At 41.4% G+C, this 26,591-nt stretch overlaps 1 protein-coding gene across 1 annotated transcript; it reads right to left on the reverse strand.

Annotated features, from left to right (window-relative positions):
* Positions 1 to 31: 31 nt before the first annotated feature.
* On the reverse strand, positions 32 to 26,257 carry caln2 (calneuron 2). Its single transcript, XM_031757261.2, has 6 exons — positions 26,049 to 26,257; positions 20,464 to 20,588; positions 15,774 to 15,917; positions 13,783 to 13,895; positions 5,095 to 5,248; positions 32 to 159 (listed from the first exon to the last, which is right to left on the reverse strand). Exons 2-6 carry the CDS (start codon positions 20,579 to 20,581, stop codon positions 32 to 34), a joined length of 657 nt encoding a protein of 218 aa, XP_031613121.1. The 5' UTR covers positions 20,582 to 20,588; positions 26,049 to 26,257.
* Between the last annotated feature and the right edge of the window lie 334 nt (positions 26,258 to 26,591).

Raw genomic sequence — 26,591 nt, forward strand, 5'->3', positions numbered from 1 at the left:
TGTCCACTCCCCATGCTCACAGTGCAATTGGTTACTCCATGCCGTTCCGCAGCATCTGATTGGCTGCGATAAGCATGACACTGATGATGAAAGCCATAGCAAAGGCGCAGATCAGGCTTTTCCTGACACATGTTTGCCTATTCTTCTTCTTGGGATGAACTGAGAGAAGTGAAAAAAGAAGAGAAATAAAGAGATTATTATAATTTGTCATTTTATTTTTTGTACATCTTATTTTTTGTCATGGTAAATTAAGTTGCTCCTGAGTTCAGTTTGAAAACAAAGAAATGGATTCTGCACGTTCAAATGCATAGTCTTTGTGACTTCCTGCTTTAGTTTGAAGTCCCTCACTTTCATGCACTGTGGTTTGTTTTACTTTCTCCACGTGTTTTTCCCGCCAGTTTTGTGCACCACCTGTTACTAATCCAATCAATCTCCCCAGTGTACATATCCCTAGCTCTCCAGTAATAAGCTCCCAGATTGTGTTGTTCCGCTCAGTCGTCAAGCTATCAAACAATTTACTTCCTTCTGTGTGGTATTCTCCTCATTTCTTTGATTTACTACATGGGTTGTCTGTCTGTTCCTCTTTTTTTCTCCCATTACATCTTCTGCATTCTTTGCTATGCCAAGTGGCCATCTGTATATGACCTCAACTTGGCAAAATATTTGAGGTTTGGATTTTATCCTGGCCCTGGTTGCCTCTATTTGGGTCCTTCTATCATGTAAGATGTTTGCTTGACATTTCGGGACAAGAGCTCTCTTGCAGGGAGTTAAACCAGAAGATCAATATCACTTTTATGTTTATGAATTACGTGTGGAGGCAGAGCTAAGAGGCAGTCAGCTTAACTCACCCTAAAAGTCAGGTGAAACTATTTCATCTGTAATGCTCTGCTATGCTTTAAAATTTGTACCCGTAAATAACCTTCTAACATTCACAAGCAGCAGATAGAGAAGTCAACACAGGTGGCCAAAAATAACACCTGGTGAGTTTTATGGTTGCTTATAGGTAAACATTGATCAGACAATTTCTTGGAAGGTCTTTCTTTGGTGTTAGCATATATGCTAAGCTAACCACTTGCCAGAGCTAGCTTCACACTATACTTAGATCACATGTGCAAGAGATATCTCACAAGAAAAACAAGCACAACATCTTCTCAAAATGTTGCATCATGGTGTGAAACAGGTAATAGATAACCCCCTTGGTTTTTTGCTACTCTCACAGTTGATTGTGTCTTTAAAAAGAAAAAAACAAAACAGTTAATTGGCTTTATATGGAGGCAGGCCTTGTTACATGCCGATCTGGTGATTTATAATGGCTATACAACCACGTCTTGGTTTTCCTGGCAGATTTCACAGCTGATTGCAGAGAATTGCTCAATGAAACCAAGGCCTATAGGCAGCCAATCTAAAAGGTGATGTGCAAGTGTGCAGCATTAAAAAAGAAGTCAGTGGATGTTCTCACAATCTCAGCGAGGCAGTTTTAGGGGTTATAGTCTCTCACTCATATGCAACCTCCATGATCATATAATCAAAGCTCATGTCAAATCTAAGTGACTTCCACTAGTTGAGTAAAAACTCCAACATATTACCAAAAGCTTTGAAATGCAACTAAATGGACCTTTGAGTTGAGACTGTTTTAACACGGCATTCAAGAAAGAATGTGTGAAGGTTTAGAAAATAAAGTCTGCAGAAGAATAAAGGTAACGGGCATTTTCTCTCCAAGTGTCTAATGGTCTTCATGAAAAATTCAGATTTTACCATTTTAACCTGTTCCTCGGGGGACATGTTTGTTCTTTGACTCAAACAAATGCAGGTGAAGTAGCAGCTAACATTTCTGGTTGCCATGTTTTGCAGTTTATCTCTGTGACCCAGATCGTCGAGTTGAAGCATCTCCAGTGTAAAGACAATGAATTCACGAGAGGCAAAAACTGGTTACAATGCATGCAAAGCTGCAGCAAAAACAAAGACAAGAGGCGGAAGGTGGAACTTTTGTTCTGCTTGGGATGTTTGGGCTGACAGGCCCCTGCTTTCCTCCTTAAAGACATTATCTTTGGAGACTGAGAGAAAAAGATGAGCAGAGACAGATGTGTCCTCCAACAGGCCTTGCAGCAGGAGTAACAACCAAAAGTTTCCTTGCTGTCAGCCTGCTTGTCTCGGGTTGTTAGTATCACACACTGCATCAATAAATCAAGTCAGCGCTCAGACTTGTGGATCTAAGAGGAACTGTGAAAGGCACTGGGGTCCCACTGGACAGGACGCAGATGGGAAAGAAGCAGCCATGAAAGAAGAAGAGGGAAGAGGGTTAAATGTGGAGAGGTGTACAGCTGTCCTGTAGAAGTGATGTCTATACCTCTTCATGTCTTCTATATCCTCCCCCTGCCTATTTTCCCACTCTCAACATTTTTATACTTTCCATTTTGCTCTCCCTAACTCCACGATACAGCCTTCCCTCAACACCAAAAACTTTGTGAAAGAGAGTGCCAAGCCAGCAGTTCCCTGATCCTCTTTAGCCTCTTATCTCCTGTCCCTTCTCTGCTTAGTTTCACCATTTCCCTCCAGCTGTCTCTTTTTAAGGTCTCCCCAAGACTGAGGCCCAGTACCCAGTGGATTCATTAAGGCTTTCCAAGTTTTTCAATGTGTTTGATCTTTCTTTACCTTTGTCTTAGTCTTACTCACTGGATGTTTCACAGCAGACAGGCAATTTTGGGCTCTGCAGGGTCAGGTTTAGGTTCTCATTTCCCTATTCTCCCTACAGCGGCATAAGTTGTTCTTAGGCTGGAAAAATATTGCCTGTCTTTCAGCTGTTCAGTCAAATATTTAGCAGGGCATCAGTCTTCAATCTGTCTTACTCCTGGCTTCAAAAACTTAAAGACATTAATTTATAACCGCAGGATGTTTAGATTTTATCATCTAAATATTACTTCAGCAGTCTTGATTTTTCATAGCCTTTTTGACATGATCAACACTTTACAGATGAAACTTCTGTGATGGATATAGCAGCAAATTAAAAATGAAGGATTTCACCTCAAAGTTTTGCTAAACAACACTTAAAAGGTTGATTCTGCGAGCCTGAGTATTCGCCCATAGCAGGGTGCTATGTAGCTTCCACTTTGTTCCAGTAGAATAAAGTTTTCTCCTTTCCTGATACTTTTCATTTCTCTTAACTTTATTTCTTGTGAGCAGCTGGTTTGCTCTGGCACATCATGACTCCCAGTCAAGTCCCATAGCATATTCACTCATTTGTTGAAGTTGTTTTGATTCAGTCAAAAGACTGTATTTAAAGCAAGCTCAGTATTTTCACCACTACCATATTGGTTTTTGTAAACAAACTCGAGGATGATCTGACTCAGAAATTAAAGGATACTAAGGACCTGGATACGAGAAAGGTCCACCTTAAGTTACACCCTGCTATGTTTAATATGATTCAAGCCCAATGACGGAAATTATACACTCAGCAGGAAAGTGTTTCCAGAGGTCAAACCACATGTCATGTTGAGGCAGATCACAACTACCGTCGATTGCTCCGGTGCATTTCATTGCAGTTTCTGAATTTATTAATGAGAAACTAAAAATCCTTGCCTTAATATAAGGAAAAAATAATCAAAGCATCAGTATAAGGACTGAAGCTGAAGGGAGATTGTTGAAACTATTGGAACTGATGTGAGGAAATATACAAAGAAGTGGAAAAAGTTTAGGGACAAAAAAAGAGGATCCAGGAAGGAAAAAAGTCTTAGCATTTTACTTGTTCCTCTCGGCTATTTGTACAGTCAAACCCGTCTTTGCAGTCAGAGGAGTTAACCTTCTTTTGGCTTAAGCACTTCCACATCAGCCAAAAGCTAACATACAGTCCATGATTCAGTCCGTGGTTTAGTTTGCAGACAATGATAAGCTGGCTGACAGCACACACTTGCATCAGTGGGTCTCTCTAGACATAGTCAAAATGAAACCAGGGCAGCTGTCAAGATCATGTCTGACTAGACAAGCAGAAAAACAAAAACAATGACTCTGTGCAGGTAAAGTGTACACGAGGGCTCCTGTAAGAGAACTGATCACCGCAATAATCCTTTGCTGATGGTACATGGCTAGTATAATGTTTGGAGTGCTGCTTATTTTCTTACACACTGCTGAGATCAGATGACTCGTGTCTGTGCCTCAAGTATAAAGGCATATAGCTCACCATAGCGAAAAAGTCTGGAATCAGAGAGCTAGCCTGGCACTCTACAAAACTCCACACCTAAACAGAACTGTAAATACAACTATTTGTGGTGTCATGGCAAATAGTTATGAGTGTTATCGTGTGCCTTAATTATTTGCTTGAGACTTTTCACTGAGTTTGCCAAGCAGACTTGAGGAAGACAACACACAGTGTTCTGCAGCTTAACTGCTCCATTTTGTGTACTGATAAAAGGCAGAAACCCCCCAAAACAAAACACACCAAACTGTGAGCATTAGAGGCTTTTGGGGTATTATTCTTTCCAGAGAACCAGGTTAGCTGCCAACGTGAAATTGCAAGTCGGCCAGAGGAGGGAGTGTATGATTTAGTTTTGTCCCAAACAATAAGTAGCAGCTGCCTTATCTGTCTTGTTACAGGCATTTTTGGTGAAGATTTTTCCACAGTCACTGAAGAAACAAGTCAGAGTTTTTATTAAGTTAGCTCACAGCAACTTGTAAAGATGTCCGGATCTTATACATGCTGACCATGTTTTTTTTTCTTTCCATTTTTAATAAATATGGCTAGTTAGCAATGCAGGAAGATGATGCCCTAATATCCATCCTCCTGAGCTCTGATTGGTTGATTATCTCTCATAAACAGCCACCAGGGATAATCCAGAGATGTGGAGAGAGAAACAAACTGGTTTTCCCCCTGCTTCTTGTCTAATTGCCTCTTGGCTGTAGCTTCATAGCACACAGAAATAAAAGTGATATTGATCTGCTCACCAGGCTCTTGGCAAAAAAACAAACATGTGTACTTTGGATTGTTTAATCAGTTCGAATAAGCACAGTGCATGTCGTTATTTGAATCATTAAGAGATTACTGTTTACTGCCCAAAACACCTTTTTATACAAGCAAAGTTTCCACGAGAACTGCTTCCTCACCTCCCTCATACTCAGGGCAGTTCCCTGAGGTTTCATTGAGGCTCTCCTCCTCGGTGATGATAATGTTCTCTATGTCCTTCATTGTCAGGTGGTCCCGGAAGGCGTGGAACAGCACCTGCTTCAGCTCATCCAGAGACAGCTGCTGCATGTCAAACTGCAGGGGCACACAGCAATCAATGCAGATACACAGTCAAACACAGGCCGCCTTCATGAGGGCAGATAAATATAGAAGAATGAGGTGTAGGAAATGACGCTATATATGAATATATTCTTAATTAGTCAACAGCGTAACGCAGGGATACAGTATGTAGGTAGGAACTGTGTCAGTTGTAATGTAAAGAAAACTGGAGCTATTTTTGGTGCGTGAGTCATGATATAATCCTGTTTGTCCTGTTCACATATATAGGCGGAGAAACTGGCATGTTGGCTTCCATGTAGGTGGTCGTTTTGTGTAATTGTTTCATATTATTAATAAGGGTATCAAATATCCATGACTCGAAGTCTGAATCTTTGCCTCTGTCCAACATCTATTCTACCCCCCAACCACCCAGGGGCTCAATCCAGGGATACTCATGCACGTATCCTCAAGCCCAGCATGCAGACCTAGATTATTTACCTCACTGACTGCCTGAAATACAATCAGTCGCTTGGTTTAGCACGGCAGATGGATACAGAGAGGCAGGCATGGCGAAGACGAAGAAAAGAAGGGTTTGATGGAGAAAGGAAGAGAGAGACACAGAGATAAGAAAACAGGAAAGCACGATGAGGTCAAAGAAAAGGGAGATGTGTGAAGTAGTGGGAGACAGATGGAGAAAACAGAACTGGCAGACAATGGTGGCAAAAAAGTAAAAGAGCTGCGTTTGTGAAGAAGAGATGCTCATTTTAACGAGGGGAAGATAATCCTGCTCTTGCTTTACTGGCTTGCTCGCTATACGCTAAAATACTAAAACCAGTGCGCTTTATGACTAATGAGTTTAGTGAAAACCACAGATGTTGTTTGAAAAGGGGAGGGAGAGCTTGTAAATGATTTTAGAAGCATGACCTTGTGTGAAACCTAAACATGTCTTTGAGACTTACCAATTTCTTGCTTAAACCTTACATCACCTGCTTGGTCAGGCTCGAAGTTGAGGCCCATTTCTTGTTTAATCGACAAGTTTCACATTTTGGGGAAAAAACAAACAAACTGATTTGCTTTCTTTCTGGAATTTCAATGTGCAGTCTCGTCTCTGTCCATTACATATGATGCTAAAGCCAGTACATAGCTCGCACAGTGATATGGAACAAAGGGGGAACAGCCCTTTGCCAAATATAGGCTTGTATAGCTCACAAACTACAGAGTTAGACTAGAGGTTTTCCCATTTCCAGACATTAGTGAATACAGCTGTGACAGCATATTTGGACAGATACTGTATGAGAGTGGTATTAATCTTTCTTTTTTTAACTCTGTGTCAGAAAATAATTGATTTATAGCATCATTTTCGAGATGTATTAGTGGAGTCTTGTCCTGACTCTGAGATCATTCTTTGTCTTTGTTATTATTTTTTTCTGTGTCCTGTTGTATTTTGTCATACTTACACTTGCTTTCATTGCCTGTCCCACCCTGCTGTCTGTCACCTGTGTCTAATTGTCCTTCATTTATGTGTTTAGTCAGCCTCTCCTCTGCCTAATTGCCTTTGTATCGTGTGTCGTGTTCTTCAGCATTTCTTTTTGGAAGTTTTTTATCCTTTAACATCATGATGCTCAGTAGTAGTCCGAGAACGGATTTGAGAACTAAACATTACAGGAAGAAGAAGTTAGATTTTTGTTGTTTTTTTTCGCCGTGGCCACTACTAAAGCCGCTGATGTCAGTCATCTCTTTTCCACGGATGCGTTCCCAGTGTCCAATCTAAAACCAGTTCCACACATTTCCACTGACTAAAGACGGTGCCAAAAAGCCGGCACCAGCACGGCATCACGAAATTACTGGGCCCAAAATCAGGATCGATGCCAGCAGTGGATAGAGGAGGGGCAAGAGAATCTCAGATGATTTGCAAATATGAAGATTGTTTGAGCTTCTGTTTCTGTTTTTGTCCATTTAAGCGCTGTGCTCATATTTAGTATTTTATCTAGGTTCCTAAATGCTAGTGTTTTGATTACACCGAACATTTGAAAATTGTTTTGAGAAGGAACAAAATTCTGTGTCATAAAATGAATTCCTTTTGGTACGATAAAGAAAAAAAATCTTACACATAAAATTCCCCAAATTCCCCAAATTCTTAGCTAATTTGTGGATTTTCTGATTTATAACAGATCTCGAGACTGCAAGAAAAGAAAAAAGTGAATCATAACTGATATATTGACCCATTAATAGAAATGTCTTTGAGCAGGCATGGATACACATGATAAGAAGGACACGGTATTGTGTCAGGTCTTTATGTATTTTGCACGTCCACTTCTCTCTGCTCTGCAAATGTGTATTGATTCCAATCTAACCGTTCGTCTTGCCTTTCCTGGGGATTTACGCTTTAATTATGGAAACATGCATTTGGATGCATACTCACACACAAACACACACAAATGAAAGCAAACTTGAGACACTGCAGTAAATAACTGCAGACACAAAACTGCACAGACAGACACCCTCTCTGGGTTTCTATCTCATCCTCTTTTCCCTGTCTCACACACACACACCCACACACACACACACACACACACACACACATTTACACACAAACCAACACCCACGCATGCAGATGCTTTTATTTGGTTAGCTAAGGTAAAACAACCCATAGGAGATTATTCACAATTTGGCAAACACGAAACTAAAGCAACTTCTATTTTCAAAAGGACAAAACTGACAGGAGTGGGTAAAGATAGAGGGGCTGTAAGACACAACAAACAAGATTCAGTGCAGGGGTATGAGTTGTAATCATCTTAGCCAGAGCTGAAAAACAAACTGCAACAACAAATCATAATTCCTGGCTTAAATAAAACTGTCACTCCACCACCCAAAAAGCTGGCAGTGGAACAGGGATCCATCATCAGATGCTTTTCTTGATTTTTCTCTCATTTCTTTCCATGTTGGGAATTTTTTTTCTTATCTCAATGAAACTCACAGAGGGAGCTGACTGCAATGTAAAGTACCCTCAGGCAAAATTGTGATATTGGTCTATGAAAATAAATTGTCTTGACTTCTGTTAAATTTGCAATTAGCATAAAAAAACTACTGTTTAGACTTTTAACTGAATCATCTTGTGTGGTGCTCCAGGGCAAATAAATAGGGTTTGGTAGCAGCAGTTGGAGGGCATGAGCTGCCTGACTTCTGCTATCCTTCTTGCCATAGCTGTCTCTAAACTGAATAGATACAAGGAAATGGAGGAAAACCTCTTTGGACTGCAGCCGCAGGACAGACGACATGACAGGTGAGGGCAGGAGCATGGAGAATGTACAATGTTCCCGACTGTCTGTCGAGTGGGTGAAATCCACAGTGGTACCTGTTACTAACCAGCAGAGTGATTTCTCCTCCTGCCAGGTCTCTGAAGGACACTGACATCCCCCCTCCCCAAGCACACACACACACACACACACACACACACACACACACACACACACACACACACACACACACACACACACACACACACACACACACACACACACACAATGAAGACCAAGAGTTTTCCTGTCAGAGCATTTTGTGTTTCACTGACTGAGCTCAAATATGTCATTTGTGTGTCTCTCTATATAGAAATGTGTGTGTGTGTGTGTGTGTGTGTGTGTGTGTGTTTGTATGTGAGTGAGTGGTTGACAGAGAAGCAGCAGGGGATCGCGAGCAGTGACCGGTGACATATCGAAGGAGCCAGGACACATCAATCAGAGGAACAGGTGCTTACACGCCGTCCTTCCTTACTAATCCTGCCTGCCCTCGAACAACACAGGCTTGTTTGGTCACTCGTCCACCTGCTTCGTCTTCTGACCCTTTCTCTAAAAAGTCACCCAGAGCGACATCCCGAAAGCAATGTTTCTTTTATTCTGTACACTTCCCCCCTCCCGCCTAGTTCTTCTGTCTTGCAGCAGTGCTGTCACAGTTAGGTGTCATCTTCAAGTTCAAGTAAAGTTTTTGTGTTTTTGACTGCATGTAGCAGTGCAAAATTGACTTAAAAAAAAAGGCAGAAGCTACAGCCAACCAGAAATGAATAATAGATAAACAAGAGCCACAGGAATGGAAATCAATTGCAGATGTATGTGAAGGAATAAAACTGAAAATAAGAAAATTCTCAATTGAAAGTTGCTGAAACTCACTAGGCACCATACTGGTCACTTTTCAAGCACATGTGTTAAAGTAATCCACTTAATCTCAGTGCACTTTGAATATGGGGATGCAGGGACACACAACATTTTTAAAACGCACTAATCTTTGCTTATTAGAATGAACACTGTGGACTGTTTTTAACAGCTGTAGCTGCAGACATTAGTCTTTCCTTTTGGTTTCAGTTTTCATTGATAAAATAACTGACAGCCGGCTACGTTTAAAGAAAAAGAAAACTTAACAAGTTAATGATAGAAATTTAGAACCCTGACTCAAATGTCAGTTAATATTTTTAATGAATGTTTGACACAGATTAATCATCTCTTTGACACATTACATGACTTGAATGAATTAAACCTCTGAGTGCAGTCCCTGTAAAAATTGATCTCTTGTATTTTAAATGGCCCTGACTCCAGAGGTGGCCAAAGTACACACTTTCTTTACTTAAGTAGAAGCACAGACACTTGTGTTAAAAAACAAAACAAAAAATAAAATAATACCAGCATATGAGAATGAAATGTCATGCCAATCTAAATCTATTGAATGCACTTATCTTGAATCTATTATGTAGGACACAAGCAGGGAAATAGTTATATTTTCTGCTGCCTACATTGTAGATGGGGGAATATTCAGGTGCCTCCAAACCTAAATAGACAAAACTTGTGCAGAAACGTGATCCTACGATCGATTGCAGTAGCTCAATGCCAAGAAAACAATCACATTCATTGCAAATTCACCACAGTATGACAAGCTAACCTGTCGATCTTGCACTAAACTTGCGAGCAATTTCATACAGTCTTGGAATAACACAAAGTTAGTATATTGCAGTTTATTTTGTAGGACTTTTCACAATATAAAAAATACAGAATTTATTAAAACATATCAAATACAGATTCATTATCTGTATAAAAATTTAGACATTATGTGTAAGGTTTAAATTTTAGGTTTATCAAATGTCACTGGGCAGTCCTTACCTTTAAATCTAACCTCTCTTCTTCCTCTCCTGCCCTGTCTTTCTTACATCTTTCTCCATCTCTGAGAGCACTTTTTTCTCTGGCTGGGAAATAGAGTAGCTACACGTTTAGCTGGCAGACACGGTGTGCGACAAACTGCGCACAAACAGTCTGTATATTTGCTGATATTTCTTAAGCTGCTAGAAATGTTGCATTAGAAATTGCCTGCCACTTAACAAATGTTACTCCCTTTATGCTTGCTCCTCTTCTGTAGAGCTAGCTAGATACTCACATACTACAAACACAACTTACGGATATCTACACAGCTCTGAAGTTTGCCCTGTTGAAGTGTAAATTTTACTACAGCAAAGTAGAACCAAGTTCAGTCTCTTGAAGATTTGCAGGTGTGTTAAGTAACACTTATTATTACACGTAGTATTCTATATGTCAGTTGCGATACACACTACCTAATTACTTTTGTACAACTTGAATTTTGACATGTACCTACCAAAAACGACATATGCAACATTTGACTTCAGTACCAAACACAACAATTTGACAGTTGTTGCAAACATTTGCACATATACTTCTTCCACAGTGAAAACAAAAACAAGGCTACAGCACATTTTACCTGCAATGCCTGGAAAGAATCTGCTGACAGATTTTGATGACATGCGATTCTGCTTTCTGAAAGCTGTTGGGCTCATCAGCTATAATTGATACTGAAGTTACAACTACATGAATAGCAAGTATAAGTATAGCAATACACGATTTGAAATGCTGTTTTTTTTAAAATAAAACATGATGTTTTAAAATAACTCACTTAAAAAAATCATTTTGTTTTATTTAACCCTTTACCTCTAATGAATAATCTAATTGTTCCTTTCTGTGCTCTCGATTGCCCTTTTCTTTCCTACTTAATCTTCTTTTTATAAACTGCAGTCAAGCTTTGTAGCTCTTCTTTTTGCTCCGGTTCCTCATGATTTCTTGTTTGGATTATTCCTTGTGTTTCTCCATGTATGACTCTTTGTCTGTCCTTAAACTTTCATTTCAAACTTCAATATCTGTGATATTTTTGTCTCTTTTGCCTGCTCCCTGCCTTCTCTGGTTGCCCCGCTGGCTCATAAACCTTGCATGCCTCATCACAGGTTTGGGCTTTCTACTCTGGTGGCCAGTGTTTGGGTCGTCTCATCACTGTAACATCACACTATACATGGTTTTTGCAAATGAGGTTAAACATGCTTTGGTGGCAGGAGTAGCTCAGGTGGTTGAGCAGGCTGGCCTTTAAATGTTGGGTTGGTTCAATGCCCGATTCCTCCTGTCTGCATGTTGTGCCTGTGAACATGAATCCAGGAAATGCTCCTGGCATGTTTTGGAAAAATGTGGAAGCCCATTAGGACAAAAACATGTCTGCCAAATAAATGTAGTGAAAGGCTGGCCACAATCATAACATGATGGTGATCCCACAGACCTCCTTCCCACTCTCTCAGCACAAACATATTTCTCATAAGCTATAAACACTGTTAAGATATTTGTTTAAAAACTGTTGTTTGTACCTCAGCTGAAAAAAGCGACTGTCTTTAGGTGCCGCAGCTTAATTTGCAATGGAAGAGTGGGTGCTAGCTTTCTCAAATCTAATTTACTGGCTGTCAGAGCGAATGCGGTAACTTGATTCGGGAGTTTTTCAAAGCAGATATCTAAAGCTCAGTGAGATCGCACTCACACCACGCTACAGTGGAAAATCAACAGTGAACCAGAGGAGTTTTTTCAGAGGTACACCAAACAAAAAGGATGCAGAATCACACGACCGCGCACAAGTCAATAAACACACACACATAAACAGGTACGCACGGCAGTTCCACTCTCCCCAGTGAAACGAACATGCATCTCTCAGTGCGCAGATATTATTCGAATATACTGAACTGAGTCATTATGGCCCATCACAATGTATCCATCATGGCGGACCTCTTCCATCTCTCTCAACACAATGACTCTGCCTCTTTTCCCGTCTCCCACTGAGGTCTGTGGAAAATAAACAGGCTCACAAACACACACACAAAATCCCCCCCCACCTTCTTTGCTTTTCTTACATTGTTTTGCTCCATCCTTCCCCTTGTGCTTCTTGACTCTACTGTCATTTTCCCCCCATCTCTTCTTCCTGTTTTTGTGAGGTGAACATTTCAAATCACCCTTGAGATGCACACTGTCTGCGACCTTCATGAATCACAGTTTCTCTTACTCCGTCTGTCACCCCCCCCTTTTTTTCTTGTGTGCTTTTCCTTTGTACTCTGATATCTTTATGTGGGGCATCCCCCCACACCACCCCCACAAACTCCCCATCCCCGCTTATTGTCCAGCTCTTCTCTCTATTCTGTCATCTCTTTCAGCCTCACTGGCTGGCACACTGTCGGTCTTGCTCCATCTATTTGTCATAGATGCAGCATGTCTCATTTATAAAAGGTGTTCTGTTTCACACAGCATTCCTCGTTTTAAAATTGGCTTTTATTGTTGTTGTTTTTTGCAAGAATTTTCTTTGTTTTGTGAATGCGTGTGAATGGCTCGTTGTTTCACCAGTTACATTGTCTAAAGTAACTGCACATTGAAACCTTGGATGAAGAATGCAAATGTGGCCCTGTGTGTGTTTGTAACCTGAAAGGCACACACACACACACACACACACACACACTTCTTCATTTCAATGAGTCACCCTCTAAATGTTTCTCCTCTCATTTAACTCAAGGAAAGCACAGAACAGCTTCCTGAGCACTGTCGCTGTGCTCATCCAACCGTCCTCGCTCTCAGCCTCCTCCCTAAGCATCAAAAGTGCACGTACACAAGCTCAAAACTTTGCACTTTTCATTATTGTTGCATGTCTTACCTAAGAGGCACAGAAAAAAGACACAGAGAGAAGCTAGTTTTTGACTGCAACAATTTTCAAAAACAAAGTAAGCACATTAAAATCGTGCAAATGAGCTTCATTTACTGTGGTGCCCAATTTGAACACTGCATCCCCGAACTCTTCATTATGATAATGCTCTCTGCAACACTGTAAATGATAAACACATGCATGCCCAACAATCTCCAAAACACGCACACACACACTTACATAAAGAAACACACTTAATTCTCAGCAGGTCTCTTTTCCTTTAAGACTCAGATCCAAAAAGGGAAAAAAAAACTATGCAAGGGAACAGCAAAAGCAGGTAGGGGGGCTGAGAGTGTGTTTTGTGTACATGTGTGTGTTTTATGCGTGCCTGCAGAGTTCTTGGAGAAACTAGGGCTGTTCTCAAAGATGTAAGACTTGTTCTGACTGTTAAAATACATAGTCAGAGGTGAGGCGGAAGAAGTAAGAGGAAGCATAAGGGATTGAACTGATAAATGATGAGGAGTGTGAGTGATGAGCAACAGACTGTTGACCAGCTGGGAGGAGGAAGCTTTGTCTCTCACCTGCCAGAAGATGTTGTCAATGGTGTTGCCTAGAAATCCTTCTCTGTTGTCAGATGACAGCAGCTTGGGCCCCAGTATCGTCATGAACTCCTCGAAGTCCACCTGACCGTCCCCTGCAGGTAGGCAAACACACACAGAAAAAGAGGAGCAAGGAGACAGACCATCACAAAAAACAATCAGACACTGAGACAGGAAGGCTGGCAGAGCAGAGTTAAATAATGCATTTTATGACAAAGTTAATTTCTTTCCAGAAACAAAGGAGACAGATCAACAGATGGGTGTGTGCTTTCATCCACGACGAGCACTCGTGCAGCATCGGCCTTAATTCACCTTTCGGATACGATGTGTGGACCTGTATGGGTGTGTGCCTGTGTGTGTCTGTGGGACTGATTTCTGTGACAATTCAGGGATCATTTGGCAGATATAAATTCAAAGGAGATGACTTTGCGTGTGCTTGCATTATGTATTCTGCAGCCACATGTTGTTATAGATAACAATCAACAGGCAGCGCCCCGTGGAATAAATACACGCTGAACGTCACTATGACAGCACATTGTAAACACCATAAACCACCCACACTTATTACACTGTATATTGCTAATATTGATTTTATGACCAGTTAAAATTGTTATCTAATGTTCGGTTTATTACGTGTTATCGTAAGGAGCATATTAGACGCATTAGTAGTCTGGACAAGGTGCGGTAATGTTGTGTGAGAACACCGTTGTGTTTTTTTTATTCCTTCCTGAAAATTATTTGTAATTTGGAAGATATAATAGAGAAAATCATTCAGGAAATACTCACAGATAACACTAGAGAGCCTGAACATTTTCTATAAACAGACCAACAATTCACTATGTTGAATACAAAATTAAGTTTTCGGTATATGAAGACATTCTTCTGAAGAAAATACATCTTCTTATACTTATTACAAAATTATGCATTTTTTTCCCAGTAAATGTCTTATTATCATTTTTAAATTATTTTTCAAAAATGACTAGGAGATTACAGACCCATAAAATAAACCATTATCTTGTATTATAGGATACTGCGCACATGAAAGAGCATCAGCTTGGTTCCAAAGCCTGACTACAGCTTCTCAAAAAAATTTTGAATTAACATAATATAGAATAATCTTATTTTTTTAAGACTATTTGCCTAAAGCTGAGGGAAAAGGATAATGCCGGATATCAGAGGATCAAGAATGCTTAAGAACTGATTTAATTATACATATAAAATACATCCGAAGAACTGTGCAGGTTTTCTGACACCTTATAAAATTTCTCATTCTTAAAATAATTTTGCCTTTCAGTGCTTTATGAGCGGTGACATGGGGATGATAGCAGTCAGGGGTAAAGGATTTTAAAAGCGATACTGTCTCTCGGCAGAACAAATGGCAGCGCTGCTCTTAGACTGCTCATGGAAGCCAAAGCAAAAAGCTTCTAGCTTTGACCTTTGATATTTACCGCGAGCCGTGAAATCAAGAGCAGGCTGATAAGAACCAGCCGAAAGATTGACTAGCTGGTTTGTGATTCAGGGACTGCTGATGAGAAATTGCGGCCCTCTGAGAATTTACAAGCAAAGCAGGAGTTTAAGGAGGAGGCAGGTTCTCTCTCTGTCGTCTCCAGGTGAATTTATTTTAGATAAGTGACCACCTGCTGCCATTTAGGCACTTCACAGTTTGAAGGACACTGTAACTAAAACTTAAACCCCTTTTTAGCCTCAAGTATGCGAAAGAGGAATTAAGTTCTGCAAGACTGCATTACTTAAGTCATTTACACTTCAATAAAAATGCAACACATTTAAACATAATGATAAACTTCTCTCTAAAAGGATAACATTACAATACTTTTTATTCCAATATAAACACAAATATCTTATGTAAAACAGTCGCACATGCAAAGTTGCACTCTGTGTTTTGCATATGTGAAAATGCATGGTTTCCTGCTCCATGCATGCACCCAAGAGTGTGTCCTTATGTAGCATCTCACCATCCATGTCCAGTCTCTGCATGATGATGGCCAGCTCCACTTCACTGGGCATGTAACCCAGGGAACGCATGGCCATGCCCAGCTCCTGTTTGGAGATGAAACCATTCCCATCACGATCCAGAACACGGAACGCCTCACGGATCTCTGCGCAGCAAACATACAACACATCGCTGTGCATCACTGTCAGCCTCTCAGCTTCTTTATCTTCTTTGAGGAGATAAGACACATGTTTAAAAAGTTAAACCTACACACTTATCATAGATAAACCTTCTGTAAATATTTATCTTGTTGAGGTCACTGTGTTGGTTTCTGGTTAGTTGGGAATAAAGTTGCAAACTTCTTAATTTATGTTATAAGCTGGAAACCGAAACAGCCAGTGAAATCTCTTTATTGGCATTTCCCAAAACTTCTCTTTCTTGTGTTTATATTAAATTATGTTTTGTTTTATTCATTTACATTAATTCATTCATATTTAAGTTACTTTGATTGATACACAAAATGCAGTTGCGTTAATAGTGATTGTTTCTGTCTCTGGGAACAAAGCAGCATGGTGTCGATTAAACTTGTAGGAGCTGAGCTGCACGGATTGTTCATTAAACAAGATTACCACAAACCACAAAAAAGTGGCGAACATCAATATTTTTCACATCAGCAATCGATCAAATGCCTACTTGTACGTTAAATGGGTCACAAGGAGTGACAGTCAGTTCCTCTCAGCTCTATAGAGTTTCTGCTCACATTTTTGAATTTCCAGCCTAAAGCGTGACTGTTTGCATTCAGTCTCACATGCTGCTGCATGATGCAGCTGTTTTCTGTATCGCAGCTTCCCACCTCACGATCTACCACATCTCACAGGTTATTGGCTGTAAAACAACAAATATGACCTTGACCTTGAGCACAGCATGGGTGATCATTGTGTTTAAGTGTGATTAAATTCTGGGTAACGCTGCAGGAGGAGCAGCGATTCTTGTGAATTCCACACGAATGAATGAATGGATAAAGATACAATGAAGGTTTTGTATGGCATGGGCTCATTGGTCATTTGGATGAATGAGCTAAAAGGCTTCCTTGACCTCTTTGTGCACAACCTGGTCGGCTCCAAACAGCAGACAGACAAATTAGCTGCTAGCTGATGGACATGAAGCGGCAGGGCAGAAAATCCTATATATAATTTATATAGGCAAAATAAAGTCCGAATATAAATATATACCCCCAAATATATATAATACAAATATATTATATATATATATATATATATATATATATATATATATATATATATATATAATTTAACCCAACAATTTCTGTGCCAAACTTAATGCTAATCATTTTAATTGCAGGTCAAAGTCTGTGACTTATTATGGAATGTTGTCAGGGAAACTAAAATACATTTAAATGTTTGAAATTTGAGGGCAATTGCAAACAACCTGCTCTCTGGTTTGATTTTAACAACAATGTTTATACCGTCTCCAGCCTCATAAAATGAAAACCTAAAAATGCAACAGTGAGTCATCAGATGGTGTCAGGGAGATGGACTAATCCATGGGAAAGAAATTAATCATTAACAGGATTTAGCAGGTTTGTAGCTGGTGCTGAAAGGTGCTTCCCTGGTGTTGATAACAGGCTTCCCCATTAACTGGAAGTGCCACAGACAAATCAAGGTGAGAGTGATCTCCCGCCCTCGCTCCCTTCGTCCCTCTCTCCTTGTTCTTGCTCTTTTACATCTTTGCGTACTTATTGTATTTTACAAACCCCAAGGGAACTGTCCCAATCCCTCCACGCAGCACAATCACCACAAGCACTGCCAAGAGCATTTCCGACTCTCTCCTCCCACATAAAAGGCTTACTTCTATCTTCAAATTGTAAGTAAACACACGGCTTGCAAGGCATCTATCTTTTCATGCAGCAGAATTACTCAAACCTCCGAGGACCGTCTTACAAAATACGTTGGTCAATCTTGGGGCTAATTACCTGTCAATCAGTTAGCGCTGTCTGAGAAGAGGAGGAGGGAGCTCTGATTTGGAGTTAGGGGTCGAACTGATCGACGCAATGAAGACGACAGAGGTGGGACAAGCTTCGCAGGACTTTATCAAATATCTTTTAGCGAGCAAGCATTCAGTGCGTTGCGGATCGTTTTTGCTTCAGGGGTCGGAGCAGGTGCCATTACACCCGGCATTCTGCAAATCTTTACAGAAGGAACACAATCAAAAACACAATTTCCCAAAGACTAATCCCTTTCCAACCTTAAACAATGAATTTTACATGAAGTTCATCTCTCTGTGTCTCTCTCAGGCCTCGTGTCATTAATATTCTTATCCTGACATGCAGCTCCTTCCTTCCTCTGTGTATTAAGTCAGCCTCAGATCTGTCTCCTATGCCTGTCTTTTCACTGTCAGTTGCGTGAGAGCTGAAGTTCAGTCACAGCCCCCGCCTAAGCCTGTAAATATCCCCTACGGCTGATAACTAGACTCAAGCACCATGCCACTGCCTCCCCCAACAAAATAAAGTGAGAAACAGAGGCGAGGGATTGGGAATGCGGGTGAATGTGCGGCCTCCAAAAACAAAGTGAAATGTATTTGTATGCAGCTCAACAGTGAAGAGTAGATTTTCAACAGGGTACAAATGAGCTAGTCCCTGATGTATTACTGTGAAATGCCTGTGTGTGTTCATGAGTTAGGCTCCAACCCTGCCTGGGCATGGCTGCGTATTATGTGGTCAACCCCCAGGACTATACATGTTCTTGGTGTGATTGATGAAATGCCTTAAAACTAGAGAAATGATAAGAGGGATCTACACAGGGGTGATTAACTAGCGTTCTATCTGCACTAACAGATGATCCTAGAAGAACCTTCAGCATCTCTCTGAAGTGGGATTAGGAGTTTTCAAATGCTGGCAGCACATACCACTGATATTTGGTCCACATCAAACAGTCCCATTGCTTACAATGAAACTGTAGCTGACAGGCACTAGATAAGACCACATCAGGATGTCTGGAACCTAAGAGTCCAGATTCAATTTATATAAAAGCTCTACATACGGCCAGACTACTTTCACATTCTTGCTGCCCTTGACTAACAAGACACAGACAGAGGCCAACCAGACTAATGATGATGAGACGTTTTACTGTACCCGCTCTGCTCGCAGTAAAGCAACTGTTTTATTGAACTGGGTTGAGTTTAGTTGTGCACAAGGGACGCTGGATTAAAAGATTTATACTACAAAGTAGTTCATACCAAAGCTCATTCGAGCAAGCTGCAATGGGCCACATGTATAAGCACAAACAAACAGGCACAGTCAGAGAGTCAGAGACGAACTCTCATGCTCTCATTCCTCGGTCTATGGCAGGATTAGCTGTTTGTTTCATATCAAAGCACAACCACAGGGAATGCATTTTTTTGCAGTGGAGAAGTCTTTGTTTTGTACACCTGGTCAATCACATCAAATCAGGACCCAGATGTACTGTATGCACAGCATGATTTTGGATCACTGCAGAAAAACTGGCACTCAGTGAAGCGCGCCCATGATGCATAAACTCAAGGCCAGTTTAAAGGAAAGCCCTATTTGTTTTCCCAGGCTAAAGTGCAATAATGATAAATTTTCACTCACCAAAGTAATCGCCGGGAAAGAAAAGCATAATTACATCAGATTAGTTGCCATTTAATTTACCAGCAACACTGGCAGTTAGTAACCTCCATAACGGTCAACCCTGTGGGACACATCTACTGTTTATTTTGGATGTCAAATTTGTTTTAGGAAGTCTTTCTTCCTACTGTGGTAAATGTTTATATGGTTACATGCGCATCAACACCAGAGTTGAGGCAAGTCTTGGGCTGAAACAACCCAACATTCACTAGAGAAAAATAAACAGCCTGTGGGTTTTTCCTATTTATTGCACCATGAAAACCTGCTCTTCATCAGACCTTTATGAGCCAGACGCTCAAAAAGTTAGTTTTCATGATGCAATAAACAGATAAAACTTGGGCCCCACAGTGGGTTAGATGTTGATTCTTGTGTTTATAACATGGCTGAGTTGCAGTTTTATCACTTTTTCTTCCTGGTCCTTATAAATCTGACTAACTGTGGGGATTTGTTTACAAAGATTCTGTGAACCAGTTTAAAGGGAGCACTTGTGCCTGTTGATCTCCTGAATCCATGTTTTTTTTTTAGTAATGTTGCTAGATTCCTCATAGTACATTAATATCATAACTGATAAAACCATTGGTCAGAGCTGCAAAAATAAACCTCCTTAAAATAGTACTTTTCTGGTTATTTACACACACAAACATTAAAAAAAGCTGCATTTTAGCTCAAATTATTAATGTGCAGCGTTGCTATTTGCCACATCAAAGCCTTTGGTGCGAACACATAACATCAATTTTCACGCAAGATGAATTTGAATTGAAAACTTAAATTACCATACCAGTATCAACTGGTCATATACATTCTGTCAGACACTGCTTCCTTCTGAGCCCATTGAATTGATTTTATTTCCTGAGCACTATAATTGGAAACCAATGAATCCAGTCAAGCTCAGACAAAGTGGCTAAATGGAAAAACTTTTCCTCTGGAGACTTGGAGCAGTGTAACTGCATTGTTCTGGCAGTGAACCATTAATTGCTAGTACCTCACACTTCATTCTGCATCCCCACACACTCCCCCCTTCTCTCGCTCCCTTTGTCAGCACACTCACCTCCCAGCTCCTCAGTGGAGAGGCTGGTGAGCTGGAAGGCTTCGTTCCCCTCTGCCAGGGAGCTGCTCAGGTAGTTGTCTGGATAGAGCAGGCCCGCCCGCACATGGTGGAATGGCATCTTCTCCCTGCAGAGCACACATACACACAATCTAAATAAGCTATGCATGCCACAGGTAAGAATGAGGTGAGAATGTGTGGCAAAGCATGGGTATTCTAAGCAGTCATGAGCCCTTTTTTAGAAACACGAGCTCCTGCTGAGGCAACATTGTTCCTTCCACACTTCTAATGTTCATTCCAGTCTCCTCCTTTCAGAATCGCAGTGACAAATTATGTAATCACATTATAATTCAATGGAGTCACAGAAAATATTCCACTACTATTGTTCCGATAATACCCTCATAGTACAGTCCTGCTTGGTCTTTGTTCAGTCTCCTTGGTCCACAGAGGAGAAGCGCCACACGCTTGCCAGATATAATTTCTTCTAACCCTCCTTGTCAGATCTACTGACTAGCTGTCCCTCCAGACAGTCCCAAATGCCACCCAACACCTCGCCGAGACACCTCGGGGCGAGACAGGGCATCAATCAACCGTGGCCCACACTGTCGTATGATCAGAGCCATTCTCTGCTTTGATTCATGAGAGCCATGCCTCTGAGGGCTTGTAATATTTTGACACTTCGGCTATATGCTTCATGTTATATTCCTGCCAATAGTACACAGTGAACTGAGCTGAAATGAGGGAGAAAAAGAAAGAAAGATAGATGGATAGATAGGTAGGTAGGAAGAGATAGAGATCCCAATAGGATTTTGCGAGCCAGCCACTGCCAGACAGGAGAGATAGATTTGGAAGTGGGGGTGTCTATGAGATGGGAAACATGGTAGAAATATAAACCATCTCCTCTCCTTTGAGACTGAAATCCTTTTTGGATTTTGGAATCGGAGCGGAGGGAAGAAAATGACACAAGGTGTGCAAAGACAAAAACAGCCTAAAAGGTTAAGAGCAGTGGGATTGCCTGTTCTGATGATCTGTGGAGGGCATCAGGTGTGAAAATTGCATATGTGCGTGAGACAGAGACAGAGGCAGACAGCAAACAATGTGCGTGCAGGGAAGTATTTATGTATCCATAGTTTTGTGCGCTCGGAGGAAATTTGCTCTTCAGTCCATCTGCTCCTGGGTCTACTCGTGCCTCACCTGCACATTAGAGGTACTGCGGTCACCGTGGCAACATATATCTGTTCTGCAGACATCGGTCTCAGCCAACAAGATGCAAACACACACAGACACACTGAGGCCTCATTATTAAACATTTCCAATTACTACTGCAGTGGCTGCATATCATATGGAGAAATAAAATGAAAGTTTAATGTGAGAATATTTGTGTTAATTCGTAATTAAAAAGTTTCAACGTTTCCAAACAGTTTAATAGAATCACAGGCCTTTCTGCCTCAGCTATACTTACTTTGGTGTGACCAGTGGAGGGTGGTTGTTACTAACTACTGTTGCTTTGTAACAGACACTGAGCTGTTTTCACACATAAACTTCAAATGCATTCTCACTACTAGAGCTCCAGTTGGTTTTGGAGAAGGGTGGTACTTAGAGCATGCACAAGGAAGACCACATGGGCTTGACTGGTCATCTCGCAGACTTCAAACTATAAGGAGCTGCAGGTAAAAGAGGCTTTGACATCACATTAAAGCTATTCGGACATTTGCTTTCTCACGTGCAGCACTACAGAGAAGCGAGAAACAACACAAAAACACTCCAGGGCTGCAGTGGATGTGTGATAATGGCTCATTAATTCTGTTGCTTTTACCCCACATTTACTGCACTTTGCTGCCACGCTGGCTGCTGTTTTGCAAAAATTATTTGAAGGTTCTTTGTGTGGATTGGCAACATCAGTGAAATACAACCACACTGAGATTCAGTTCATTTAGAAACTGGCAGGCCCTTACACGAAACCTTGCGTGGCTGCAGGTTTGAATCCTCCATCTTCATGTTCTCACAGCAGAATTTAATAACTAAAAGCAAGATTTGGGTCAGACTTGTCAAGTCATTTTGTTTCATTGTTGCTAAGCTCAGCAGCAGCAGGCAGGTAGTTGAACAGCTTTATAAACTGTCTTCCCCTCACCTAATCACATTGTTACTTAAGACTCCTCTTAATTAGTCTATGTTAGCCTGCTGCCCATTAACGAAATAGTATTAACAATAAATTAAGACAATTAAAAATGACTCTTACTTTGTATTGTGGTAGAAAAAAAATGTGCTAAAATAACTTAAAATGAATATTTCCCATTAAGTAACCCAGCACTGGGATACACATGACATCTCAGTCTGAACTAAAACTAAAAAAATAAACATCGCATCTGGGAAAATGTGCAAAAGATGAGAAGGTGACAATCTCCTAGTTAAATGCAGCATTGATGCAGAATTTTATTGCCACTGACGTCATTTTTTTCATTCGACTTATATGTTTCATGTTCAATTTATTTATTTATTTTTTTGTAATTTTTGCCGTCAGATTTTGTTCATTCACAGTGACATAAATCTAACCCCATAGACTGGACAGCACTGTGAATGCTGTCCAGTCTAAAAATGTGTCATTATCAGCACATTTGATAAGACAATCCACCCTCCAGTGCTGCAGTTAAAAGCTATGCCATATAGTCACTTTTGATTTGGGGGATTCAGAACAAGTCATGTGCATAACCTGATCCTTGCTTTTGGCACATTTGTGCTGATGTATGCATGCATGCTGTTTATTTATCATGGTTTAGCAGTCTGCTGCGGATATCCAGTATTTAGCCTATGGGAACAAAATGACGACGGCAGTAATGAAGATTTAATGTGTGAACATTAGCCACAGAATAAATTCTCAAATTCTTCAACGACTCAAATGAGCAGGAAATGGGAATTATTCAATCAGCAGACAAATAAATAAGACATATGATATGAAATTAATATGAGAATGTATCGCAATAGTCCATCTGTTCCCACAATTGTTCCCCTGACAGAAACGCCCACTCACTCGTGGCAAAAACCAGCAGACACGCGTACACAAAAATCAAACACTTGCACAGACCGGTCCTTTCTCTCTGTTGTTTTCCATCCTTCCCTGATATTCTCCTGTGTATTTTTGGATGGTGGTTTTTTTCTACTTGTGAAATCACCCACTGTTGTCACAGAGATGGACATTAGCGCTGACATGCTTTAGCAGAGAGCCACCATCTGATAAGCTTCATTCATTGTGTGAGAGCAGGATGAGGAATAGTGGAAAAACAGGTGGACATAAAGGCAGGTGTGTTCGTGGGGCATGCAGGGGCAAAGGGGATGAAAGGAGTGAATCAAAGTGGGCTGACTGACAGTGTTTGAACTGTGGGGTCACTTGCACCCCAGGTAGCCCATTTTCAAGTCTGCAATGGTGGTGATCAGAACAGATTTGAGCTCAGAGAGGAGAGGCTGAGATGAAGGGAAACGAGCTACTGCGGGTGAGAGAAAAAAAAAGCGTTGCATAGGGAAAATGGAGAATAATGTTTTTTTTTCTCACCTTCCTCACCTCTTCCCCATGGAGTAAAATGCATTAGCAGAATAGTAGGAAAGAGATGAGGGGATCACACCATTACTTTTTTTCCAGCAGCGTATGCACAGTGCAGCCATCAAAAGCAGGCAATCCTACAACAGATTAACAATATCAGATTTTCTCTTCCACATCAAGGAGAACAGGTTTTTACTTCTACTGCAGCCAACAGTTAACCATCGAAACATACAACTACTAACTACGACTAAGCCATTTAACATCATCCAAGGCTTCTCTGATCTGCACGAGAGCTGTAAGCTGGCCCAGGAGATAGATACCAGATAAATGAACCAATGATCCTCTCTGCACTTCAAGCCAGTAAAACATCAGTTTTCTCTTCATGTCTCCTTCACTTTTAGTTAAAGCCCTTGCCACCTGCCAACAACAATGAAAGACCACAGCTGATCATCTGAAGCACCAGTGCTGGAAACAGCTAAACTGCCACTCTGTGATTCATCATCCTTCAGTTACTATAAACCACAAAGGAAAAAGAAATATGGAGAGAAGGTCTTGTGAATTTATGGATCAAAGAAAGACATGCGTAACATCAACAAGAAGCCCACAATAAAGTTGTGTCTTATTAGATTTGCAAATTTTAAACCAACAGAAATGGTTAATTAAATAATTCACAGTGCCTCTGCACAATGTCACATTGTCAGCATCCCACTGAAGTCACCTTGGGCAAACTGTCTAGCTGTCACTGCACAGCTGTGATATCAGTTGTCTTTCTTCTGCCCATCAAGGCTGTATTCTAAAAACATCTCTCCAACGAGGCACTGTATGGGCTGTGAATCCTGCCGCCCAAAGCCCCCTCTGCTGGAGTTCAACTTGGGTCAATTTCAATCCCCATCTGCAGCTGCTGCGCTAACTGAGCAGCTCTGCTGAGTATGTGATCTTATATCAGGTGTTTTGAAAGAGCCTGTTGGATGCTGAAAACATCCCACCCAACAACGGAAAAAAAAGCTGGACACTCATGATAGTGTTCCATACTGCGCGCCTCTGCGGCGGAGGGAGCGCAGCTGGACACACACCACTCCAAGCTGCCAAGCTGCTGATCTGTCACACACACTCACCGCATAATGGGGTGTGCGAGGATTTGAAAATAAAGAAAAACATTCATGTGTGCTAATACCCCCACCCCAACCTCTTTATAAGAAGACTACACTGAAAAAAAAAACAAAGTCGAACTAAATCTACATTCCCAATTACCTATAATACCCACCATCCGTTACCATCCACAGGCGAGTCTCCTCCAGGGTATCAGATGATGAATGTGTGTAAGTCAGGTGACAGATTTGGCCATCACGCTTTATGACTGTGGAGTTTTAGAGCATCTGGCAATGAGAACGAATACAACTGGGCTTTAGACTGCAGCCAGTCTCCATTTATCAGAACCAATATGTGAGCTGCTAAAGCCTGAGAGAACCGGAGAACGGCTGAAGAAGTCACAGAGCATAATGCATAGAGTGAGATGGAGTGCTATGCACCCTGCTGCGTACTGAGACAATCACACTGTAATTACACTTATGGCGCGTGTGAGATGGACCTATAATCACCTAATCATATCGATCAAACCCACACAGCGCTCTGACTGGCGCAAACAGCTGAAAGACTGAAAGATTTTAAGAGATGAAAGACATTTTCAGATATGCACACACACACACACACACACACACACACACACACACACACACACACACACACACACACACACACACACACACACATCGCGCTGTTTTGTCAGTTTGTCACCCATTAACAAAAAAAGCCCAGCTCACAGCTCGTCAACGCATACTGAGGTCTATATGTGCTCCGCACGCGCATACGCCCACGCGCACACAAGCCCTACACATTCACACGGACGAGATTACAACAGGTGCAGTCGCCTGCGCGTCTCCACGGCCATCAGAAGGACCGACGCATGGGCTCTAGGTCGCGGTAATCACCTTTATCACCTTTAACACGCCGCCCCGGAGGCAGCACGCTAATTGGCCGTGAGGGTATAGCCTACCTGCCCGTGAAACGACTTTTCCTCCGGTGTGCGAGTCACCCCGTTCTGTTAGAGCACCGTTGGCGGAGACGCTGAAGGTGTTTGTGTGAATTGCCAAGATGTGTTTATTCTGTTTGCATCCGTCCTGTGCTCTTGAGGAGTCCGTCCGACAGTCAAAGATGGACTCATTCAGTCTGTGTGTTGGACCTGCCTGGGGAATTCACCAGCGTGTCATGTGTTCCACACTTTTTAGATAGTTGATAGTTAAAAAAATCAACTGGTTAGATGGGGAGGACGCTGATGGTGGTGATGGTGTGAAATGTTGTCCGTTTTGGCTGAAACACAGACCCACATGAATGGCCTTATGTCCGCTTTCTACATCTCACTTCTCATCGCCATATCTCGAGAATTTGGGGTCGTTTTGGGATGAAGCGGTTGGTAGGTAGAGTGCCAAATCTGCGTCCTATCAGCTCGCCCAGACGAACGCCACCCAGCCGCCCACGGGTCTGGGTCTAAGAACCGGTGCTGCTGTTGCAGCTGCTGCTCTCGGTCGCCCGTTATAAA

The sequence above is a fragment of the Oreochromis aureus genome, linkage group 10, assembly GCF_013358895.1.
Source record: "Oreochromis aureus strain Israel breed Guangdong linkage group 10, ZZ_aureus, whole genome shotgun sequence".
NCBI classification, from domain to species: domain Eukaryota; kingdom Metazoa; phylum Chordata; class Actinopteri; order Cichliformes; family Cichlidae; genus Oreochromis; species Oreochromis aureus.

Bases quoted from the DNA above. Each gene is read 5' to 3' on its own strand.
- caln2 (XM_031757261.2), bottom strand. From the start codon at position 20,581: ATGCCATTCCACCATGTGCGGGCGGGCCTGCTCTATCCAGACAACTAC. The intron at 15,918-20,463 runs GTGAGTGTGCTG...TTTGCTGCGCAG, and splicing joins CTCCACTGAGGAGCTGGGAG to AGATCCGTGAGGCGTTCCGT. The intron at 160-5,094 runs GTGAGGAAGCAG...CACTTCTCTCAG, and splicing joins CTGCCCTGAGTATGAGGGAG to TTCATCCCAAGAAGAAGAAT.